At 47.0% G+C, this 17,969-nt stretch overlaps 1 protein-coding gene across 1 annotated transcript in view; it reads left to right on the top strand.

The window, feature by feature from the left end:
* Positions 1–1,697: 1,697 nt before the first annotated feature.
* The window catches only part of MAPDA (N6-Methyl-AMP deaminase), a gene marked incomplete at its 5' end in the record, with an annotated part of 73,739 nt that continues 57,467 nt past the window's right edge, over positions 1,698–17,969 (top strand). Inside the window, 2 exons of the mRNA XM_082253286.1 lie at positions 1,698–1,745; positions 17,714–17,844. Of these exons, the coding sequence (XP_082109412.1) occupies positions 1,698–1,745; positions 17,714–17,844 (179 nt within the window). The remainder of the gene's footprint in view (positions 1,746–17,713; positions 17,845–17,969) is intronic.

Genomic DNA, 17,969 nt, shown 5'->3' with positions numbered 1-17,969 from the left:
CCCAACTTAAGCTGCAATAGGCTGCCTGCGGCAAAGTGCACCACACATGTAGCGATCAGTGAGTGGCAAGCCTGCTGAAAGCAACACATTCAAGTAAATGGGGAAGCACCGCAATTGTCCGCCATCTGCATGCAATGCACAGCGTTGTGGCGTATTTGTTGTCAAAAAATAATTTTTTTAAAAACCGGCAGTGAGGAGGTGTTGCATTGCTTCCTCACCGCCTGTCAGTAGCCTCTGGAGTGTGATCCGAATGCTTCTGAAGCCAAGGAGATTTAGGCCCCTTTCGCACAGGCGGACCGTTAAGATCCGCCTGTCTGTTTTTTGGGCAGATCTGAACGGTCCCCCCATGCATCTCTATGGGGGATCGGATGTCAGTGGAGACATGTCCGCTGACATCCGATCCGTCAAATCTGGACGGATGGAAACCCTATTTTCCATCCGTCCAGCGGATGGGATTGGATGAGAACGGACCGACGGTCCGTTCCCATCCGATTTTCCCCATAGAGATGCATGGGGAACTAACAGCTGTGTCTCCGCACACAGCGCGGAGACACAGCTGTCATCCTCCTGCTCAGCCGGGGATCGGCGGCTCGATCCCCCGCTGAGAAAAATGGAATCCGTCCGACGGACGGATACTGTGAAAGGGGCCTTAGGCTCCTTTCACTCCTAGGCAATTTGAATTGCGGGCAGAAACGCAGGATGTGTTTGTAATGCTATTACTTCATAATGGCACCCCGATCCTGCTGTGATTTTACCATGCTGCTATCGCAATGCAATTTTTGGAGCTTCTTTTGGGTAACAGCGTCGTGTGTTATGATTTGCGGCGATTGCGGCGCCATTAAAAAGTAATGGCATCACGAAGGCATCCCGCATTTTGCCAAGTGTGAATGGAGCCTTAAATGCTTTTCTAAATCTATGTTAGGCCTGGCTCACACCTATGCATTTTCAGTTTTGCAGAAGCACACTGCAGTCCATTTACCATGGTTTCCTATGGGCCACCTTCACACCTGTGCATTTTGTGGAAAGGGCCAGGGACTTTTTTTTTTCTGGTTTTTGGTTCCATAGACTTCAATGGATCAAAAACCTTTATTGAAAAATGCACCTGGAATATGCAAACTACAACCTGCATAGATGTGAACCAGGCCTCAGTGTGTTGTAGAGGAGGAATTTATGGGCAGAATTCTCACATTTCCTAGAAAACCTCTGACTCCTATCCAAACTATAATGTCACATAGGGGGCGATTTACTAAAGGAAAATAAACTGTGCACTTTCTCCAGAGCTTAGTAACTGAGAGGGAGCTGTGCTGACGTCCATCATCCAATGCATTTATTTCCCTTACAAGTTATTGAGTGTTCTTTGTAAAGTGAAGCTTCAACGCATTTACTAAGCTCTGGAGTGGCTGCACTTTGCAAGGTGCACAGTCCCCCCTTAGTCCCATAGACTGCAGATATCAATGAGCTGTACACGCCGAGATCGGTATATACAGCCAGGTATATATAAGGTTAAAGGGAGTGTGTGTGTCCTAAGATGATCAGAGCTTCTCCAGTATCAGCAGGGTGGGCGGGATTAGGGCTCTCAGCCTATAAGGAGGAGGATAGAGGAGACCAATCAGCGGCCGCCTCCCCCCCCCCTGCTCTTTAGGTAATGCAGCGGAGGAGAGGAGTACAGAGCTCGGGCTGATCGGAGCGGTGAGATGATGGCCGGGGGAGATCCGCACACCTTCTATCAGCTCCTTCCCAAAGTGGTGAGATCCTCCATATTACTCTTTATAATATTACACCTTCCTACGGCTCCGCCCACACAGCGAGCCCGCCAATCAGGAGTCCTGTCCAGGAAGTTGGGGGGGATGTGTGTGTCCGGCTGTCAGAGCTGTGTATACAGATTATCCCCCTATATATACACTACACAACTCACCCCCTATATATACATATATATATATATATATATACACACTATACAGCTCACCCCCTATATATACACTATACAGATTACCCCCCCTATGTATATATATATATAAACTATACAGCTCACCCCCTATATATACTATACAGATCACCCCCTATGTATGCTATACAGATCACCCTATATATATATATATATATTATACAGATTACCCCCCTATTTATATATATATATATATATACACACAGATCACCCCCTATGTATACTGTACACATCACCCCCTATATATACTATACAGATCACCCCCATATATATATATATATATATATATATATATATATGCTATACAGATTATCCCCTATAAATATATATAGAGAGATCCGATTCCCTCTCCACTCATCAGCCTGTGTACAGCAGATTGGAATGTTCTCTATACCATCCAATGTACAAGAACCAAGGGGGGAGAGTGTGAACACAGAGCATGCCGGGCAGAACCATGTCATCACAGCGCAGGATGAGTGAGAACTAATGATAGCATTTCATTGGCTGGTGATGGGAAACTAGTTGGTCCCATTCACATGCAATCCCACTCACATTATTTTGTGCTTTTTTTTTTTTTTTTTTTTTTTTTTGTTTTATTTTTTACACAAGTTGCGTCTAGGCAGGGCCGGGGCAAGGGGTTGGCAAGGAGGGACGTCTGCCCTGGGTGCAGTGCAGACTTGTGCTGAAAGGGGATTTGTACTAGGATGGGAGATTTATGTTAGGAAAGGGGATTTGTACTAGGATGGGAGATTTATGTTAGGAAAGGGGATTTGTACTAGGATGGGAGATTTATGTTAGGAAAGGGGATTTGTACTAGGATGGGAGATTTATGTTAGGAAAGGGGATTTGTACTAGGATGGGAGATTTATGTTAGGAAAGGGGATTTGTGCGAAGAGAGGTAGATTTGGAGGGGGGAGAGGATTTATGCTCAGAGGGGAAGTTTGAGGGGTAGAGGATTTATGCTAGGAGAGGAGATTTGGTGGGGGAGATGATTTATGCTCATAGGGGTAGAGGAGTAGTGCTAGGAGAGGAGATTTGTGGGGAAGATTTGTGCTAGGAGAGGTAAATTTGGAGGGGTGGGGGGGGGGTGGGGGGTGGGGGAGAGGATTTATGCTTATAGGGGAAGTTTGAAGGGTAGAGGATTTGTGGTAGGAGGGGGAATTTGGGAAGGAGGAGATTTGAGTTGGCGGGGGATATTTGTACTGGAAGAGGGGGAATTATTTGGGGAGAAATTTGGCTTGCAAAGGGAATTTATGCTTGGGAAGTAAGTGTAAATATTATTACTCCAATTCTTTTGGGGGTGAGGGAGGGGATCTTTGCTGACATAACGCTCATACTATTTGGGGGCATCGTTTGGCATCTCTGCCTGAGGTGCTAGATGACCTTGTCTCAGCATTGTATCTAGGACTGCTCATTCTCTACCCTTCATGTGACAACCCCCCCCCCCCCCCAAATATCTCCAGAATCTTTTCCTTCGTGGGGCATTAGGCGTTATTTTCAGTACAGGTTTTGGCACAACAAAGGCAAGGCAAAACACGCATCTGCTACCCACACCTAGGGTGCCATTACCAATTAACTACATCACCCCCAGAAGATTTACCCCCCGTCATGTCCAGGCTATTTTTTTGTGATGCAGCACTCACATTTTTGTAAATATTTTTTCTCTATCGCTCATTGACAGACGTAGTCTTCTTGATTCTCAAGAGCTGGGTTATGTTGTCTCCGCAGGAGTAGGACTAGGCAGAAAGACAAAACGTTCTGGCTCCACCTTAGGGGCAGTCCCTGAGGGTATATCCTCCCTCTCTCTGCTACAGGGAATCAGTTTTTTTCTGTCTAGTCAGGAGTAAGGACCTAAGTTCCTTGCTGGGATCTTTTTGGTCCTGGCAAGATTTTTTCTTTAAAAAAAAAAAAAAAAGATTTTTTTTAGGCAGTTTTTCTCCAGTGTTTTTTTCCTGTGAGATCTTCAAGCAAATACGCCGGACTGGGCGACACTAGTGGTCACCCCAGCCGGCCTACGAGCGCGCGCAGACCATTGCATTGCGCTTGGTCGGCCGCGACACATTCAAGTAAGTATGCGGGGCCGGGCGACGGGCTGGGTGTTGAGATCCAGTGGTCACCCCAGTTTCTGCCTACGAGCGCGTGCAGACCAGAGCTCCGCGCTGGGTCGGCCGCGACGGAGTCCCAGTGGAGGGACTGACCTTGCGAGTTAAAAGTCTCGCTTGGACGCCAGGAACCAGAGAGTCGAGGCGTCCGGAGTGGTCCACAACCCCCCACCCCGGTGGAGAGGGTATTGTGAAGAGAGGGTGCCTGTCGGTTGGTATGGTGAGTAAACGTTCCCTTTTTTTTTTTCTCGTTATGAGGCAGTATATATTATGGGCCCCTCCATATATGGTCAGTATATATCTGACACTAAAAAGTCCCCCTTGTAAATACAGTATGTGTTTGTGGGAAGTGGACTTGGTTTGAGAGCTAACACTCTACCCAGCAGACTGTAACATTACAGCAGACATAGGAGGTATAATCCTACCTTATTTGTAGTGTATCTTCTGTAGATCATATATCGCCACTTAGCAGAGATGCAGGTGGATGTGCTGGGAAAACGATTTCGGCGGTCCGCCGCCATTTTGCCGTAGACCAAGTGCATGTATGTCCTCAGGTCACGCCGGCCGCCATGTTTTTGGAGTCTTATGTCTCTTGTATGGGGGCGGCCATGTTTCATGAGCCCAGCTACCTCGTGGAGAGCTGGGAACGCCGGAAGGCGTACACAGGGGGCGGAGCCACGTCCTTCTACCCGGGAAAAAGCAACAGCTCCTTCCAGTCTGTAAAAGACAGACGCTGACTGCAGTTGGTTGGAAACTTCACTGCATCGGTTGGTGAGCCTTGGGGGTCCCTCTCTCTCTCTGTGGGATCGAGAAGCAGGTACTCTGAGGGGCGCTATTGCGCTAGGGGGAGACACATAAAAAAAAAAAAAAAAAGTTTTTTTGTTTTTTCTGGCAAAGTGTCCTGAATTAACATGGACCCTGCCACTCATGTATCTCCTCCGGATCCCCTCGAGGGGTCTGCAGGATCCTCCAGCACCCCACTGACGATTGAATCTTTGTCAGCTATTATGGAAACTTTTGTGTCCCGGGTGGAAGTGGCTTGTCAGGGACAGGGCACAAGAAAGCGTCCCCCGCCTAACCCCTTATTATCTGAAACCTCGGATTCAGACTCTGAGCCTATTTCTGCAGTTGCAGGTACTTCATCTGGGATTGGTGTCTCGGGTACTGTCTCTTCAGACAGTGAGGAGGATGTTTCGGCATCAGCCATAGCCCGAGAGGAAGCATTGGTAAACGCACTCATTGTATCTGTTCAAGAAACCTTAAGATTACAGGGTATTCCGTCGGAAATAGCTGAAACTGAAATCCCTTTTGGGACTAAAAAACGCATCAAAGTGGCGAAGGTTTTTCCATTGCCCAAATGTTTTGGCAATCCAATCGAAGAAGAATGGCGTCTGCCAAAACGCACTTCTGCTATTTCTAAACGCATTAACAGGCGTTATCCGTTTGAGGAAACCCTCATTAAGAAATGGACAGAACCACCTGTGGTGGATTCACCAATTGCTAGATTGAATAAAGCCACGGTTATTCCTCTAGAAGACGCTCCGTCTTTTAAAGATCCAGTGGATCGCAAGATAGAAGCTATGTCTCGCACCATGTTTACCTTGATTGGATCAGCTTTCAGACCAATAATTGCTATTGGTCTGGTTTCGCAGGCTGTAACTGAATGGACCAAGTGGTTACGCCGGGACTTAGAAGAGGTCCCTCAGGCGGTATCAGATTTGTTGGAACAAATGATACAGGGGTTACAGTTTGTGTGTGATGCGGCGTTAGACGCCACTCCATTATTGGCGCGAGCATCAGTCTCAGCAGTGGTTCTCAGGCGTACACTGTGGCTAAAAGGTTGGTTAGCCGACCAAGGTTCCAAAAAAGCATTGGCTAATATCCCCTTTTTAGGAGAGCGTCTTTTTGGAGCCAACTTAGATGAGATCATTAAGGATCTCACGGGTGGAAAGAGCACCTTTTTACCGCAAAATGTTAAAGGTAAAGGAACTCGTCAAAAACGAGGGCCTTCTTTTTCTGCTCACAAAAGGTTTTTTTGTCCCGCGGGTGAAAAAATTAAGTCCTCCAAAGCTCCTTCAGGAGGCTTCAGGGGACGTTGGTCGGGCAAGCAAAATCCCGCCCCCTCCAGACCTGAAGATAAATCGTCCAAAGCCTGAAGGTGCGCCCCCACCCATAACTGGGGTGGGGGGACGTCTTCGCCGGTTCCCGGATCCATGGCTTTCCAGAATCCCGGACAAGTGGGTTTGCGAAGTCATAAGGTCAGGGTACAAGATCGAGTTTCGATCTCTCCCACCGGCGCGATTCTTCCCTTCCAATATTCGACTATCCCCGGATCGTTTAGAAGATCTGCGGAGAGCAGTCACAGATTTACTACAACAAGGAGTGGTAGTCCACGTTCCTTGGACAGAACGTTTTCAGGGGTTTTATTCAAACCTATTTACAATACCCAGGAAAGAGGGCAAAGTGCGTCCAATTCTGGACTTAAGGGCACTCAATTCTTTTGTCAACATAAGAAAATTCAGAATGGAGTCCATTCGCACAGTAGCAGCCTTCCTGCATCCAGGGGATGTCCTAGCGTCCATAGACATCAAGGACGCATATCTTCACATTCCCATTTTCGCAGGACATCAGCGGTTTCTACGCTTTTCCGTAGAAGAGAACCACTATCAGTTTGTGGCGTTACCTTTCGGTCTCGCCACGGCTCCTCGGGTCTTCACGAAGGTGTTGGCCCCAATGTTGGCACTACTGCGCCAAAGAGGCATATCGATTCTTGGTTACCTAGACGATCTTCTGCTTCATGCAGAGTCTCCTCAGACCTTGCTACAAAACATAGAAATTACTATAAATTCTTTACAGGAATTCGGGTGGCTGGTGAACCAGCAAAAGTCATTTCTGGTTCCCACCCAGAGGCTCGAATATCTGGGTCTAATTCTAGACACAGTCAGGACAAGAGTTTTTCTTCCGGTAGGGAAACTCCGGAAGATTCAATTAGCAGTCCAGTTGTTACTATCCAACAGCTGGTCTTCTCTTCGAACTTGCATGAGGGTTCTGGGGTTGATGGTGGCTTCCTTCGAAGCAGTCCCATTTGCCCAGTCCCATACCCGAATTCTTCAGCAAGAGATTCTTCTAAGATGGAATCGGAATCCGGAATCCCTGGACAATCAGATCCGATTGAGCAAACAGACCAGAGAGTCTCTGGTCTGGTGGCTTCGGTCTCCGATGCTCAGCCAGGGAAAGTCATTTCTGCCAATATATTGGACGATAGTGACCACGGATGCCAGTCTATCCGGATGGGGAGGAATTCTCGGTCAGTTATCTGTCCAGGGAGAAGAATCCAGGTGGCCGATAAATGTATTGGAACTGAGAGCGATCAGACTTTGTCTGATTCACTGGACCGAGCAGCTCCAGGGCAGCCCGGTTCGGATCCAGTCGGACAATGCCACGGCCGTGGCTTATGTCAATCACCAGGGGGGCACCAAGAGTGTCCGAGCGGCCAAAGAAGTGGCTTGCATTCTTCGCTGGGCGGAACGATTTGTTCCAGCTATCTCTGCGGTGTTCATTCCGGGGGTGGAGAATTGGCAGGCAGATTATCTCAGCCGTCAGACTCTGGATCAGGGGGAATGGTCCCTCCATCCAGAAGTTTTCCACCAGTTGTGCCTACGGTGGGGCACCCCGGATGTGGATCTGTTGGCATCACGATTCAACAGGAAAGTACAGAGATTCGTGGCTCGCTCCCGCGATCCTCTAGCAGAGACCGCAGACGCACTGATCGCCCCGTGGGGGCAATACCAGCTAATGTATGCCTTCCCTCCTCTCGGGTTACTGCCAAGACTTCTTCGCAGGATAGAGGAGGAAGGAATTCCAGTAATTCTGGTAGCTCCGGACTGGCCTCGTCGAGCTTGGTACGCCGACGTGGTCAGACTGGTGGCGGACGTCCCGTGGAGACTTCCTCTCAGGGAGGACCTACTGTCTCAGGGACCGATCTTCCATCCTGCTTTACGATCGCTGGCTTTAACGGCCTGGCTATTGAGACCCAGGTGCTGAAGGACAAAGGTTTGTCAGCTTCAGTTATTCCTACTCTAGTTGAAGCAAGGAAAGCGACTTCCAGAAAGATTTATCATCGCACATGGAAGTCCTGCATTGCATGGTGTGAACCTCTGGGGTTCCGTCCACGGTCTTATTCGGTTAGTCGAATATTAGCTTTTCTGCAACAAGGGGTTGAGCAGAAACTGGCCTTGAGTACTATCAAGGGTCAGGTCTCAGCATTAGCTATCTTCTTTCAGAAGCCTTTGGCTACTCATTCCTTGGTGCGGAATTTCATCCAGGGGGTGCGACATCTGGCTCCGCCAGTGCGCGCGCCGTTACCACCCTGGGATCTTAATTTAGTATTGTCGGTTCTTCAGAAACCTCCCTTTGAAGATATTAGGGAGATTCCTCTACCTACGTTGTCCCAGAAGGTGGCCTTCTTGGTGGCTATTACTTCTGCACGCAGGGTGTCAGAACTGGCCGCATTATCTTGTCGTTCCCCATATCTGGTGGTTCATAGAGATAAGGTGGTTCTTCGTCCGAATCCATCCTTCCTACCAAAAGTGGTTTCAGAATTTCATCTGAATGAAGAAATTGTATTACCTTCCCTGTGTCCTAAGCCCAGTCATCCTCGGGAGTTTGCTTTACACTCCTTGGATGTGGTCCGGGCGATCAGGGTATACTTAAAAACGACAGACTCGTTTCGCAAGACGGATTCACTTTTTGTGATCCCGGATGGACCCAAAAAGGGGTTGCCTGCATCTGCCGCGACCATTTCCAAATGGATCAGACAGACAGTGGTACAGGCTTATTCTATTAAGGGTCGGGAGCCCCCGTTCCCTGTTAAGGCGCACTCCACTCGGGCGCTTAGTGCGTCATGGGCCTTTCGCCATCAGGCGTCAGTGGTCCAGGTGTGCAAGGCGGCTACCTGGTCGTCGGTGCATACCTTTACAAAACATTATAAAGTTGATGTAATGGCATCATCTGATGCCGTGTTTGGCCGCAAGATTTTGCAGGCCGCCATTTGAGGAGACCAGTGGTCTGCCTCGAGGGTTTTTTTCCGTTGGAAATTTTTCTTTTGAGTCTCATTCTTTGTTTATAATGAGCCTTTAAAACTTCTAGTTTGGCACCGGTTGGGCCTTCTAGATTGGATTTTGATTTTTGTCAATCCCACCCCTCATTTGTGGCACTGCTTCTGGATGTCCCAGCTCTTGAGAATCAAGAAGACTACGTCTGTCAATGAGCGATAGAGAAAATCGGATTTTTGTAAGATCTTACCGTAAAATCCTTTTCTCTTAAGCTCATTGACAGACGTAGTACCCGCCCCTCTATCATTGAGTTGGGTTGGGTTAATTTCTCTGTTACTGCTTTAGAACAGAACTGATTCCCTGTAGCAGAGAGAGGGAGGATATACCCTCAGGGACTGCCCCTAAGGTGGAGCCAGAACGTTTTGTCTTTCTGCCTAGTCCTACTCCTGCGGAGACAACATAACCCAGCTCTTGAGAATCAAGAAGACTACGTCTGTCAATGAGCTTAAGAGAAAAGGATTTTACGGTAAGATCTTACAAAAATCCGATTATTCTATCTTTTCATGTGACAACACTGAAGAAATGACACTTTGCTACAATGTAAAGTAGTGAGTGTACAGCTTGTATAACAGTGTAAAATTGCTGTCCGCTCAAAATAACTCAACACACAGCCATTAATGTCTAAACCGATGGCAACAAAGTGAGTACACCCCTAAGTGACAATGTCCAAATAGGGCCCAAAGTGTCAATATTTTGTGTGGCCACCATTATTTTCCAGCACTGCCTTAATTAACCCTATTGGGCATGGGAGTTCACCAGAGCTTCACAGGTTGCCACTGGAGTCCTCTTCCACTCCTCCATGATGACATCACGAAGCTGGTGGATATTAGAGACCTTGCGCTCCTCCACCTTTATTTGAGGATGCCCCACAGATGATCAATAGGATTTAGGTCTGGAGACATGCTTGGCCCGTCCATCACCTTTACCTTCAGCTTCTTTAGCAAGGCAGTGGTTTTCTTGGAGGTGTGTTTGGGGTGGTTATCATGTTGGAATACTGCCCTGCAGCCCAGTCTCCTGAAGGAAGGAGATAATGTTCTCCTTCAGTGTGTCACAGTACATGTTGGCATTCATGGTTCCCTCAATGAACTGTAGCCCCCCAGTACCAGCAGCACTCATGCAGCCCCAGACCATGTTACTACCACCACCATGCTTCACTGTAGACAAGACACACTTGTCTTTGTACTCCTCACCTGGTTGCCACCACACACGCTTGACACCAGTCTGCTTATCTTCAGCAAACTGTTTGCAGGCTTTTTTTGTGCATCATCTTTACAAGAGGCTTCCCTCTGGGACGACAGCCATGCAGACCAATTTGATGCAGTGTGTGGAGTATGGTCTGAGCACTGACAGGCTGACTACCCCCCCCCCCCCCCCCACCCCTTCAACCTCTGCAGCAATGCTGGCAGCACTCCTACGTCTGTTTCCCAATGACAACCTCTGGCTATGACACTGAGCATGTTCACTCAACTTCTTTGGTTGACCATGGCGAGGCCTGTTCTGAGTGGAACCTGTCCTGTTAAACCACTGTATGGTCTTGGCCACCTTGCTGCAGCTCAGTTTCAGGGTCTTGGTAATCTTCCTATATCCTAGGCCATCTTTATGTAGAGCAACAATTTTTGTTCAGATCCTCAGAGAGTTCTTTGCCATGAGGTGCCATGTTGAACTTCCAGTGACCAGTATGAGAGAGTGAGAGCGATAACACCAAATTTAACACGCCTGCTCCCCATTTACACCTGAGACCTTGTAACCCTAATGAGCCACATGAAACCGGGGAGGGAAAATGGCTAATTGAGCCCAATTTGGACATTTCCACATAGGGGTGTACTCACTTTTGTTACCAACGGTTTAGACATTGATGGCTATGTGTTGAGTTATTTTGAAGGAACAGCAAATTTACACTGTTATACAAGCTGTACACTCACTACTTTACATTGTAGAAAAGTGTAATTTCTTCAGTGTTTTCACATGAAAAGATATAATAAAATATTTACAAAAATGTGAGGGGTGTACTCACTTTTGTTAAATACTGTATATTCTGCCACATATTTTTTTAAATATTATTTTAAAAAATCCCAATAAGTGCCGGTTCACACTTCTGCGATGCGGGAATGCTGCGAATATGCAGCGTGTTCCCGCATCGCATCTGCACATCTGTCAGTTCACACTGCCATATGCGATACGGAGGGGGTGTCAATAAAAAGTTAACGACACCCCTAGTTGCGATCGCATATCGCAGTGCGATCTGCAAGTACGCACAGAATCCGATCGCACAAGTGTGAACCACTGTGCGATCCGATTCTACTGTGGCTCAAAAAAAAGCCTCATGTGCGTGTTTGGTGCGGATACAGTGCGAATTCAGCCATACAAAGTGTATGGCTGAACTCGCATCCGCACATCAGATCGCATGTAATTAGGAGCAGTGCGCTCCGAATTACATGCGATCTCCGCAAACGCGGAAGTGTGAACCGGCACTAAGTGTATATTGACTGGTTTGCACAGAAGTTATAGCGTCTACAAACGATGGGATTATTTTGTGGAATTTTTATTTATTTATTTATTTTACTAGTAATGACAGCGATCAGTGACTTATAGCAAGTCTGCGAAATTGTGCTTGAAAATCAGACACTAACTGGCACTTTTGACACTTTTTTTGGTGCCCAGTGACACTAATACAGTGATCAGTGCTAAAAATATGCACTGTCACTGTACTAACTGTACAGGTGCCGACAGACATCAAGTCCACTGTACCCACAGATTAGCTCCCGCTGTGTATAATCACAGTGGGAGTGGGTTGCTGGCGACGCGCATGTGTACCCCAGACCAGAAAGTGTCGGATCACGTACTAGGTACATGATCCTGCACTGCAGAGCCATCTTGCTGCCGTATATGTAAGTTACATGGTCGGCAAGTGGTTAATGGCATTACAAGCACGACCAACGATTGCAGCGCATTTCAGAAACATGCTGCAAACTGCACATAAAATGCACAAAAACAAGCATATAATAAAATCCAGCCTCTCACGTGATCCGTGAAAACTCCCGCCGCCAGGCTCAACCTATTGTGAGCATAAGTCACTTGTTCCTCCATAACCTGAGGCTGCATTCACACTTTAGTGCTTTGTGAATGCACATAAGATCGTGTGAAAAGGCCGGTCACACTTCCGTTCATTGTTAATGGCCCCCTAAACACCGCATAAAGGTGCATGTTTGTTGTGTGAGAAACCTGCATTAAAGCGAAGTTCCAGCCACAAAGGGCACTTTGGGCCATCCGCTTGCTCTGTGTCACCTGTAAAAGAAATGGATAGTCCCGATTTTTTTTTTTTTTTTTTTTTTTTTTTGGTTTACTTACCTTGTTATTGAAGAAAATATATTTACCTTCCTTCCACTTCCTCCCTCTGCGGCCGTGGCCCGCGCCGTCACTTCCTGCTTGCATTGATTTCTGGGAACTGAACGCCATCGCTCTCAGGAATCAATACGCCTTCATCGGCCCCGCTCGTCACTTCCGGTGCAGGTGCGGCATTCTCTGCTAAACAGCTTCTGGGCATGCCCAGAAGCTGTGCAGGAATGACGCGCCCGCACCGGAAGCGACGAGCTGGGCCGGAGCAGGCGCATCCTGGGAGAAGAGGACGCGCTGGCTTCAGCTGCCCACACCTGAGATGGCAGCGCTGGAAAATACATTTAGAAGTACTTCTTCTAAAAGGTAAGTGCGACCTGGGACAGTTCAGAGGCTATCCATTGTGGAATGTTCTAGCCCTGACTGTCCCGGGGGTATTTTTTTTGAAAAAACATTTTCGTTGCCGGAACTCCGCTTTAAGCGTGGCAAAACGCACATTGAAATCAATAAGCTGCCCTATGAGAATGGTGCAAAAACTTGGTGCGATTTTTGTGCGTTTTTAAAATGCAGCCTGAAGAAGCCGGTATTCTCCTTGTTGCAGGGGTTGGCATTAAATTGCATTGCCTTAGATAGCTTTTACTAAACCTAATGCTGACCCCCATCTTCCATTTCTGCATTATTGCTGGAAAATATAATTTCCTTACCCCATCACAATGCTTCAAGTGAGGTAAACTGAAACACTTTCATCCAAAACAGTGACCTTGTGTAATGGCCTTGCATGCCCAGCCTATCTTTCTTCAAGCATCAGACACGTCTCAGCAAAGGGAGCGGAATGTTTGTAATCTGGAAAAGGAAGAGCAACACACAATTGTACTCTTAGTGCCAGTTCACACTAGGTCGCTCCGACTTAGGGGGCGACCTGTGAAGTCGCGTGCACCGCGACTTGCACGGACTTCATAAAATGAATGTCTATGCAAGTCGCTCAGAGGTCGCCCCGAAGTAGTACAGGACCCTTTTTCTAAGTCGGAGCAACTTGTGTCGCTCCTATTAGAACCGGTCCTGTACTACTCAATGACCGCGACGGTGCACGACTTGCCAGGCTGACCAAGTCGCCTGACAAGTCGTTTTAGTGTGAACCGGCACTAATACCATCCACCAGCGCTTGGATCTCTAATAACACCAAAGCTGCTGTATCCAAAATGCAATATAAGCACTTAGTACACACGGTCACCGGCCACTTTATTAGGTACACCTGTTCAATTGCTTGGTCACACAAATTGCTAATTAGCCAATCACATGGCAGCAACTCAATGCATTTAGGCATCCAGACATGGTGAAGATGACTTGCTGAAGTTCAAACCGAGCATCAGAATGTGGAAGAAAGGGGATTTAGGTAACTTTGAATGTGGCATGGTTGTTGGTGCCAGATGGGCTGGTCTGAGTATTTCATACACTGCTGATCTACTGGGATTTTCACACACATACATCTCTAGGGTTTACAAAGAATGGCCTGAAAAAGAGAAAATATCCAGTGAGCGGCAGTTGTGTGAAGGAAAATGCCTTGTTGATTTCAAGGCATAACAACTTGTTGCAACCAAAGTATGCAGAATACTATCTCTAAACGCACAACACCTTGGACCACACTGGGTGCCACTCAGTTAAGAACAGGAAACTGAGGCTACAATTCGCACCGGCTCACCAAAATTGGACAATAGAAGATTGGAAAAACATTGCCTGGTCTGATGAGTCTCGATTTCGGGTGACATGGGTCAGAATTTGGCATAAACAACATGAAAACATGGATCCATCCTGTCTTGCATCAACAGGTCAGGCTGGTTGTGATGGTGTAATGGTGTGGGGGATATTTTCTTGGCACACTTGGGGCCCCTTAGTACCAATTGAGCATTGTTTATACACCACGGCCTACCTGAGTATTGTTGCTGACCATGTCCATCCCTTTATGACTACAGTGTACCCATCTTCTGATGGCTCCTTCCAGCAGGATAATGCACCATGTCACAAAGATCAAATCATCTCACCACTGGTTTCTTGAACATGACAATGAGGTCACTGTACTCCAATGGCCTCCACAGTCCCCAGATCTCATCCAATAGAGCCCCTTTGGGATGTGGTGGAGCGAGAGATTTGCATCATGAATGTTCAGCTGACAATTCAACAGCAACTGTGTGATGCTATCATGTCACTATGGACCTAAATCTTTGAGGAATATTTCCAACCCCTTGTTGGATCTATGCCAGGAAGAATTAAGACCGTTCAGAAATTAAAAGGGGGTCCAACTTGGGACTAGCAGGGTGTACCTAATAAAGTGGCCGGTGAGTGCATTAATCAACTCTATACAGCGCTATTGGTCCATTGTTTGCACTTTATTGTGTAATATATATACATTTTTTAGTTATATACACGCACCAATAGTGCTGTATAGAGTTGATGAGCGCAGACTTGGCAGCAGTAATCCCGTGTGATTGGCACACTGCCCTTACCTCCAAGGTCCCGGTTAAAGGTTATACCTGGTTCAGTGTAAACTGTTCTACGTCTCAACAACACAACTGAATTGGGTTCGCATTATCCACCCAGAGCAGCAAGTCCTCGTCCCATCCAGGTCCTGACAAAGGTTGGGGTACAACTCAAACAGATAATTATCAGAAACGAACATTAATATACTTTGGATGCACTTTATAGGTATGTGCTGGACTATCGCATACAAAGTAACAAGACACGTAGTGTGCACCAAACCGAAAATATAAATGTATATTTTGTACTTTGCCTATTGTCCCTAAACCTCCAATGCACGTTCCGAACTCCCCCCCCCCCCCCTTTAACTACTAGAATTGGATGGTTGCCAACTGCAGGCAGGCAGGCCCAAGTCTAGGGGGTTGATGGGGTGGGCTCTGCGCCCCTCCCCCCAGGTCTCTAAGACTGCATTCACTGATCCACCAGCCAGTCTGATGGGGTCAGTTGATGTAAAGGGGCACTCTGATGGGAACCGTTGATGTAAGGGGGCATTCTGATGGGAACAGTTGATGTAAGGGGGCACTCTGATGGGAACAATTGATGTAAGGGGGCACTCTGATGGGAACAATTGATGTAAGGGGGCACTCTGATGGGAACAGTTGATGTAAGGGGGCACTCTGATGGGGACAGTTGATGTAAGGGGGCACACTGATGGGAACAGTTGATGTAAGGGGGCACTCTGATGGTGACAGTTGATGTAAGGGGGCACTCTGATGGGAACAGTTGATGTAAGGGGGCACTCTGATGGGGACAGTGGATGTAAGGGGGCACCCTGATGGTAACAGTCTAGGGGGTTGATGGGGTGGGCTCTGCGCCCCTCGCCCCAGGTCTCTAAGAGTGCATACACTGATCCACCAGCCAGTCTGATGGGGACAATTGATATAAAGGGGCACTCTGATGGGAACAGTTGATGTAAGGGGGTACTCTAATGGGGACAATTGATGTAAGGGGGCGCTCTGATGGGAACAGTTGCTGTAAGTGGGCACTCTGATGGGGATAGTTGATGTAAAGGGGCACTCCAATGGAAACAGTTGATGTAAGGGGGCACTCTGATGGGGACAGTTGATGTAAGGGGGCACTCTGATGGGGACAGTTGATGTAAGGGGGCACTCTGATGGGAATAGTTGCTGTAAGGGGACACTGATGGGAACAGTTGATGTAAGGGGGCACTCTGATGGGAACAGTTGCTGTAAGGGGACACTGATGGGAACAGTTGATGTAAGGGGGAACTCTGATGGGGACAGTGTATGTAAGTGGGGACTCTAATGGGGGGAATAGATGAAAAGGGTATCTGATGGGGACAGTTAATGTAAGGGGGCACTCTCATGGAGGTAATTGTTGTAAGGGGGCACTCTGATGGAGGCAATTTCTGTAAACAACAGTTGATGTATGGGGGAACTCTGATGGGAACAGTTGATTTAAGGGGACACTCTGATGAGAACAGTTGATTTAAGGGGGCACTCTGATGGGAACAGTAAATGTAACGGGGTTCTCTGATGGAGGCAATGGCCGTAAGAGGACACTCTGATGGGAACTGTTGATTTAAGGGGACACTCTGATGGGGAGAGTTGATGTAAAGGGGCACTCTGATGAAGGAAATTGCTTTCAGGGAGGCACTCTGACGGGGACAGATGATGTGAAGGGGCACTCTGATGGGGACAATTGATGTAATAGGGACTTTGATGGGGAGCCTGATGTAAAAGGCAACTGTGCTAGGGACTCCTCATATAAGGGGGCACATGTTCTGTTTCCCAATCTAATGACAGCCCAATTCATACTAGTATTTCCTGTTTATGCCTGCATTGCGTTTGCACTATCAGTCAGACATTTCTTCAGTGTCATGGCTCATGGCATAGAAGTGCGCCGAGTGAACAAGGGAATACTGGTTCCCTGCTTTTGTGATTGGCTGTCAGAAATTCACACACAGTGTTAATATTATGCCTGACTTTTTTCTTATTGCACCCTTAGATCAGATAGGTCGGATCTGGCCCTGCCTGCCTTTAGAGCTTTTGGCCAAAATATTCCTTTCCACTAGACCAGCCATTCTCACACAGGGTTCCTCAAGAGGTTGCTAGGGATTCCTTAGGTTGTTGATTGAGACCTCCGTCTGATGGTGCCTGTCTAGTTCCAGGGACAACGCCACTTGGCAGAGTCAGGGGCATGACCAATTATCTTTTCAGCTATCTGTAAGGGATGAATGCTTAAAGAAGAACTAAACTCTCTCAATCGACTTTAACTTTTTTAATTCTCATGCTGCTAGCATTAGTAACTTTCTTTTTTTTACTCTTCAGTTGCTTTCTGGATTCTGGCCTAAGCCAAAATAATGTCATACATCTCATTTTTTCCTTTAATCCGGGAGGAGAGGATTGGCTTTCTCAGCTAAGCACGCCCTCATGCCTGAGCTAAGGGCAGATGGATTCCAGGAAGTAAATACTACCTGAATCATCTTCCCTGAAGATAGCCACAGCTAGAAATACTAGGGGGGTGTTTTTTTTAAAGTGATTTCTCAGCAAAATAAATCATGGAGACATGGATGGATGGGTGAGTTTGCTGTGAATATTAAAAATGAATTAAATAGCATTTTCAGTTTGTGGTTCTCAGCTACAATTTAGTTCTGCTTTAACATTTGAGTTTGACATGTCTAGTCTAAAGCAAGTATTTATTGGTGACATCTATTTTTGTTGTAGGAGCTCCATGCCCATCTAAATGGGTCAATAAGTTCTGCCACCATGAAGAAACTTATGGCTCAAAAACCTAATCTTCAAGTCGAAAATGGGATGACCATGATAGATAAGGGACAGAAAAGGACCTTAGATGAGTATGTCTCTTTTATACTTTTATTAAATAAATAGTATTTGTGCTGTATTGGCCCACCATTTACTGTATGTTTGTTTTATATTTTGTAGCTAAGAACAGAACCTTTTCTTTTTGTTATAAATTTCT

Source organism: Pelophylax lessonae (genome assembly GCF_965119305.1).
Source record: "Pelophylax lessonae genome assembly, chromosome: 4".
Taxonomy (NCBI): Eukaryota; Metazoa; Chordata; class Amphibia; order Anura; family Ranidae; genus Pelophylax; species Pelophylax lessonae.
Note: the sequence above shows the minus strand (reverse complement) of the source record. Positions and strands in the feature narration are given on the sequence as shown.